The following is a 7470-nucleotide window of genomic DNA, read 5'->3' as shown; positions in this document are numbered from 1 at the left end:
CATTTTTTCGTGGGTTCTTCCTTCAACCAGATTTTTTTCCAGAAATTAAATAAGTGTCGAAGTTGCTACAACAACAGTCAAAGTTGCTAAGGCAACAACCGAAATTGCTGCAGCAACTTCGATTATTGCTGCAGTAATTTCAATAGTTGCTGCAGCAACTTCGATAATTGTTGTAACACAATAACTAATAATAGTTATTGCAACAATTATTATAGTTGTTGAAGCAACTCTGGTAGTTGATGAAGAAACTCTAGTAATTGTTGAATTTATTGTATTATTTCTTCATTCATTTCTTAAATAAATCAAAATTTTCATTTTCAAACTTTTCAATTTTTTATTTTTTTTAAATAGTCCATGAAAATGGAAAGAGAAAGAAGAGAGGACGGAAGACGAGAGAAACAAAGAAAAAGATAGGGAGAAAGAAATTCAGAGAGAGAAAAATAAAAGAAGAAAGATTGAAAAATAAGAAAAGGAGAAAATTGTAAAATTTAAAATTAGAAGTTGGAGGATTTTTTAAAAAAATTACACTTTACCAAATTTTGAACTTAGCTGGTTAAAGTTGTCAACTCCCTCCTAATTTTCTCTACTTTCGAAATCACATAAAATCAGGGTCAACAGTAGTAAAGCTGGCATTACTTTGAATATCTGCGGGTTATTCTCAAAGATCAAATTCGACATATACAAAGTATAAAATCAGTCGAAGTTACAAGATAAATCCATGGTTTTACACAAGAGAGCAGGGAAATCGATATCAGCACAGCCCAAATAAACACAACACATAAATACACACTCATCAACCAGCTTTGTTCTAATTTGACTACAATTCCAGCAAATCAATCCTGAGAGTCCAAAACACATAGTCAATCATCGAGAACAAAAATCCCATGTCAATGACAAAAATTGCAACCAGAATCACATCGAAACGAGAGGACGAGGAAGTTTACCTTTTTGGGGGCAGGAACCGGGACGACGAGATGACAAAGACGACTTAAAAATAAGAATTCAGATCGATTTTGCCAGAGTTTCAAATGGTTTCGGCAAATTTCTGGTTACGTGAGATTAGAGGAATGCTCCTCCAGAATCTCCAAGTTTTTCCCCAAAAATCCCCCTTTTTCACCTCTTAACTTCAACCTCTATTTATAGGGAAAAGATTAGGGTTCGGATTTCAAACTCAATTTGAGTGAATTCTTGAACTTTTTTGAAGTCCACTGTGGGACAAAATAGAGCCGTTGGGCATTAATTGCTTACCCAAAATGGTGAATCAAAGACAAAGAAAGAGGAAAGTCATTTAATTTTTGCCATAGATGGCTGAACGGAGGGGCAAAAATGGTAAAAAGGGGATGGTTGAAGCTGTATTGTAGCGCTTTTGGTGAAATTGTCGTGGTTGATGTTTTGGTGTTGAAGTCGTCTGTTGGGATTGGGTTTTGCCGTGGTTGTTTTTTTGCTGATACTGTCGTTGTTTGTTGAACGGTGGGTTGAAGTTGTACGCTCTTGTACAAGAGGTGATAAAAGGGGTGTTTGGCCGGGTCGACTGTATTGGGCTGGTGGGGTAGGCTGCTGTTGTTATTGTTTTGGGCCTGGTGCCCTAATTTAGGAAATAGAAAGGAAAATTTTCAGAAATAACAACTCTGTAGTCTTAATTATAATTTTTATAGCAATAGTTTTATAATGACAAAAAATAGCAAATTGAATTTGTATTTAAGTAAAATGTTTCTATATAAATACATATACAAATATATATGTATTACTCATAAATATATATGCACAACTGAAAAATACATATTCTTCTATTACTATGAAGTAGGTAAAATATTGTTACTTTTGCTATAAGTTGTAATTTTGAAAAATTGTTGTTATTTATTGTAATTATAGTCTTAAGGATGCTAGTTTCTGTAATTTTTCCAAATAGAAAAGGGAGTTGCGTAAAATGGGAAGATTAAGTTAATAGGGAGCCCAATTAAAAATTGTAATCATTCTATATATAAAAATGGCCACAATTGAATTAATTGGGCGAAATTGAGACGAAATTAACTTTTAATTAATTTAACGAAATTTTCCAATTTAATAATTATTTTTCAAAAATAATAATAGTAGTAGTAATAATAAAATAAAAATTAAGAAACTAATTATGTTATCAATTTCTTATTTTCAAGCAACCTTGAGAAAAGTAGAATATTTGCAATTTAATTAAACTTTTCAATATGAATAAATTCTGAAGCATTTTCTTTAATTGATAATTAATTATATAATTATGTATAATTAAACATTAAATATATTAGTTTTACCTAAATTCAAATGGCAGGGTTGAAATTTATTTCAAAATAACTTAAAATAAATATTTTTAAACTATTTAAAATTGAGTAATTCAAGAACTAATTTAAAATATGAAGGGCAAAAATTATGTGTCAACACTCTCAAAAAAAGTTCACATCTTTTCCAACATATCTATTGAGGGTATAATGTAAATTTTTGTTAGAAATTTTTAATTCATGTTATTTTCAATACATTGAACCAAACACTGCATAAGTAAAATACAAGCATAACTAATGCAAGTATAACTAACACAAGCATTACTAATACCACATATTTTATATTATTCTTATACACTATACCAAATGACCCCTAAGTAAATTACAGTACCTTTTTGTCAGTAAAATCATACCCAGAATAATCAACTCGTTGTTTTTGTTAGATTTGATCACATACCATATTCTACAAATAATCAACTCTGAAACAAAAAAAAAAATGTCACTCTAAAAAATCCAGCTAAAAACAAAACAAATTAAGTAAGCTGCAATATAAAAAATAGGTCCACTTCCAATTTATATATAGTACAAAATATGAAATATGAAAAGTCATGAAAGTAATATAATTAATCAAAGATTAATGCACATTAAGTTCATTTGAGCAACACTTAAACAAAAAACGTATAGAAAAATATTGAAAAATCATAGTGATTAGCATTTTTTGGGTTGATAATGGAATGAGATTACTACTGATTTGTGGGTTTTAGTGCATTTATTTTGGAAATTAGTCATTTAGTTAATATATTATGGATAAAAACTTGAATAAAAAATTCAAAAAAATGAAAACAAAGATAACTAAGAATGGAGACTTCTAAAACATGTCACATAGGATAGACTAATATTCTTTTATATATATATATATATATATATATATATTGATTATTCACTTTAATTTATTTTTTTTAAATCTTGTTTTTAATTTTTATTTTTTCACTTTTTAATTTTTTTTTTAAAAAAAGAATCCTAATTTTTTTTTTAATTTCAAAAATATTATAGAAGACATATGCTCTGGGCCTAAAGCATACGGGCCCAAACCCAAAACTCTTACTAATATAGATGAGTTAGGGTTTTATGAGGCTGCTGCCTCTCCTCATAAGCAACATATCAATCAATTGCTAGAAGTCGGAGTCCTCTAGCACTCAGCAAACATGGGGTACGTACGATTCTTTTTTTTTTTTTTTTTTTTAAATTTTGATCTACGTATTACAATGGTTTTCCTCTATACATATATTACATTTATGTGAAGTTTTTTCATTTGATTTTGGCGCTATTATGAAATTAAACAGTAAAAGAAAATTTTGTTTGTTCTTGTTTGTGTTTGATTTGATCTTTTAAGTTTTCTTAGTTGTACCTACTGAATTGTCTTTGGGAATGATTATATGTGGATTGTTTAATTTGAACTCTTAATACTAAAACATGTGTAAATATTTCGTAAATGTGTAAAATCTAGAATAACTTTTAAGCCCTTGTTTTAAGCTGAAACAACAAAATAAGCAAAAAGCCATAAGTTATTATTCCTAACTTATGGTTTATAAACATGAAGTCATGAGCTATAAGTCTCTTAATTACTTTTTCCTATGTGGGATAATGCATTTTTGTGTGAGAAGGGAATGACATGAATGTTCAGGATAAGGTTAGGGCTAGTATGATCTATGGATTTCAAAATCTAGGTAAATCCATTCCAACAAATTTGGAATAAAGAAAAAAACTGTAGTTTGAATAAAATCTCAAATGTAAAATTCCATTAATGTTATAAAATCAAAGAATATATAACAAGTAATGTAGAGATTGAAATAGAAAAAGGAGTGTGGATTGTTTCCATGGTTTCCATTTGTATAATGTTTCTAGTCTCATTAAAGAAATAAACATGGAGGAAGATGTGGAAACAAGATTTAAGACATTTAGGCAAAAAGATTCCTTGAGCCGATGATCTATTGGAAACAACCTCTCCACATCCCAAGGTGTAGGGGTAAGGTATGTGTACGCTTTGCCCTCCCTCACCTCACTTGTGGTATTACATTGAGTATGATGTTGTTGTACATTTAGGTTAACGGAACATGGAGAAATCTAGGGATAAAATGAGAAAAAGGGTATAGAATTACGTTTGGATTGTTAAATTTGAAGACGAAATGGGACATTGTAAAAGAAGAGATTTTTTTATTGGTTGAAATGACAGGAATTTCTTATTTTTGTTGAGTTGGCAAGAAATAGGAGGGCATTAAGAAAATAAAAAATGGGTAGAGTGCTAATCTACTATGCTCAAGTAGTAGGTTAGAAAAATCTTAGATATAGCAAAATCTTATATATAATGAGTCAATTTAATAAACAAACACATATTTGAAGTAATCTCCAAATTTATTTCAAAATATTTGGAATCTTGAATGTGGCCAAACAGGCTTTGAATGTCATTACACCCTTCGTAGATACTAACTTCACCTCAAAGGTCAAACCATTAAAGGAGACAATTTAATATATACGTGTAAGCTTTATAAGATTTATAAAATAGTATAATCGTACATTATCTATTAAATTGTCTACTTCAATTCTCGCACTCTTGCGTTTGCCTCCTACAAAGCACTCTTAGCTGTATGATGTATGCAACTTGAGTGAGATTAACTAATAATAATAATCTCTGCATGCTTCTCTCTTATCTTTGTTCCTTTTTTACTTTATCCTACAAGTTTTCTGGTAGATGCTCGTCCAATGACATTAGGTAGTGTCTTATAAGAAATTTGTCTATAAAAATCTTAAGTAATCAACAATACCAATTTTCAAAAAAAAAATAAAAAATAAAATTAAGCAATCACATGCCTAAACGCAAATGTCCTAAAATCTTGGAAGAATATATTGGGACCACCCTAAACTTGACACTTTTTATTTGGTGTATGTGTGAACTTTATTTGGTGTATTGCTCCTCAAAAAAACTTTTTTCAATAGGTTGTTCCCTTTTTAACAACCTACCTAGTATAGAAAGTAGTTTCAAACTATGTTTGGACGCGTGGGAGATTAAATATTTAGTTACATCGCATATACAGTGGCGGAGCCAGGATTTTCACTAAGGGGGTTCACAAGTGAACATACGAATTAATTGAAGGGGGTTCAACATATGCTATTTATACATAAAAAATAATCTTAACCATGTAAATGTAGTATAATTTTTCGCCGAAGGGGGTTCGGATGAACCCCCTATACATAGGGTAGCCCCGCCCATGCGTATATATATATAGCTATAGGAAATTTAAAATGAATGATTTCCTCTTAATTTTTTCTCCATCCCTTATGCTTCTGTCTCTTTTTTTCCATATATTCTCTTCTCCACTTTTCCCTTCCTCCATTTGTATGCAAATTCTGATTTTTCTCTATTTTACCATTAGTTTCAACGTTCCAGTTTTTTTATTATTTACTCATTATTCTAAAGAACAACATTAAGAATAGAGGAACATAAAATGAAGAACTTTTTCAAATCAGCAAATCAGTTTTTACCACCAATCTCAACTGTTAAAATTTTCCTTTCATTCTCTTATTCTTATGTAACATTTTTTTTGCTTTGTTGATATGAAAAGGTTACTCTTTTTGTGTTCCTCTATTTTTAATTGCCCTCTTTGAATAAGTGATCAAACAATAGGAATGGTTGAAATTAATGGGAAAATCATAAACTACATTTTAATGGAGGATGGAAATGTTTAGTAGAAAGTATATGCAAAGAAATTAGAGAAATAGATGTTGGGGATGGAGAAAAATAAGGGGAAATGTTTAATTTTACATTTTTGCATGAAGTGACTATATATGTACTTCTCCCACACGCCCAATATAGTTTTCCATGTTAGGTGGCTTGTAAAGGAGGTCAAGGTTATTGACATGCCAAGTTTAGGGTGTAATTAGATCAATGTACAATTCTAGGTGCGCACTTGATAAAACGCGTCAAGTTTAGGAGATCCCATTGTATTCTGCCAAAATTCTTTTGATAAGATGTGAACAATAAATCCTAATGTACTTATTGACAAATTTTGTGGTTGAGAGGAAAGATTGTTGCTCGTTAAGATCATATTTGTTTTGTATTGGATGATTAGTTTATTTTAGATTCCTGTGCTTGTCATGGTTTAGTATAGCATCAAGTAGTATCTGCAGTGTTTTGTATACTTTAGAATGTACTAGTTTAGGGGTTTGTTTAGCCATATTTCTTGTGCAAGCTATATGTGTCATGGGTAAAAATTTTCAGGAAGACACGTGGTATGGGAGCTGGACGCAAGCTGAAGTCCCACCGTAGAAGGCAGAGGTGGGCTGACAAGTCCTACAAGAAATCCCATCTTGGGAATGAATGGAAGAAGCCATTTGCTGGGTCATCCCATGCAAAAGGCATTGTGCTTGAGAAGATGTAGGTTCACTGTTTATGCTTACACTGTCCTACAAGCGCCATGCATATTTTATAGCACTTTGTTCTAACATTCAAACTTGCTGGAATGTTTTGTGCAGAGGCATTGAAGCTAAGCAGCCGAATTCTGCTATTCGTAAATGTGCTAGGGTTCAACTCATCAAAAATGGGAAGAAGATTGCTGCTTTTGTCCCCAATGATGGTTGTTTGAACTACATTGAAGAAAATGTACGTCCTTGTTTTCTTACATCTCCTTTTTAACGTACATTCTCAAATTTTTTCAGTTTTCTTGTTGCTGACCTTGACACGTTGTAGGACGAGGTGTTGATCGCTGGATTTGGTCGTAAAGGACACGCTGTGGGAGATATTCCTGGTGTCAGGTTCAAGGTTGTGAAGGTTTCTGGTGTCTCCCTCCTTGCTCTCTTCAAGGAGAAGAAAGAGAAACCAAGATCTTAGGTTGTCCTCTTTGCCAAAACACTTTCAAGTATGTAACAGGCTATTAGCTATCTTGAGTTTGTGAACAAACAGTTTTTGATCTAGGTAATTGTACTGGAGTTTTGATTCTTCTATGAAGTTCATATTTGTTAAAAGTATGTGGGAAGTAAGCCCCTCCCTAGCCCACATCCCCATACCCAAAAAACAAAAACGAAAAGCAAGTTTTGCTTTGTAGATGGTCGCAGCGTGAGCACATTCAGGTGACACTGTCCTTGTTTCCATTTGAATGGAAGAATCTAATAATGGAATAGTTAGGAGTATGAAATTAGTCATCTAACTGTTATCATTCTTTACCAA

The 7470-nt window shown here is 31.5% G+C and overlaps 1 protein-coding gene across 1 annotated transcript; it reads left to right on the top strand.

Moving 5' to 3' along the window:
- The first annotated feature begins 3321 nt into the window (after nucleotides 1-3321).
- On the top strand, nucleotides 3322-7268 carry LOC107843361 (40S ribosomal protein S23). The gene is made up of 4 exons (XM_016687607.2): nucleotides 3322-3459; nucleotides 6526-6681; nucleotides 6780-6906; nucleotides 6994-7268. The coding sequence occupies exons 1-4, from the start codon at nucleotides 3455-3457 to the stop codon at nucleotides 7132-7134; spliced, it is 429 nt and encodes a 142-aa protein (XP_016543093.1). The 5' UTR covers nucleotides 3322-3454; the 3' UTR covers nucleotides 7135-7268.
- The last annotated feature ends 202 nt before the right edge of the window (nucleotides 7269-7470 follow it).

Source organism: Capsicum annuum, chromosome 10 (genome assembly GCF_002878395.1).
Source record: "Capsicum annuum cultivar UCD-10X-F1 chromosome 10, UCD10Xv1.1, whole genome shotgun sequence".
Taxonomy (NCBI): domain Eukaryota; kingdom Viridiplantae; phylum Streptophyta; class Magnoliopsida; order Solanales; family Solanaceae; genus Capsicum; species Capsicum annuum.
This window is presented reverse-complemented; position numbering and strand designations above follow the sequence as displayed.

Coding starts and splice junctions, on each gene's coding strand:
- LOC107843361 (XM_016687607.2), top strand. Junction 6,682..6,779: donor GGCATTGTGCTTGAGAAGAT/GTAGGTTCACTG, acceptor TGTTTTGTGCAG/AGGCATTGAAGCTAAGCAGC. Junction 6,907..6,993: donor TGAACTACATTGAAGAAAAT/GTACGTCCTTGT, acceptor GACACGTTGTAG/GACGAGGTGTTGATCGCTGG.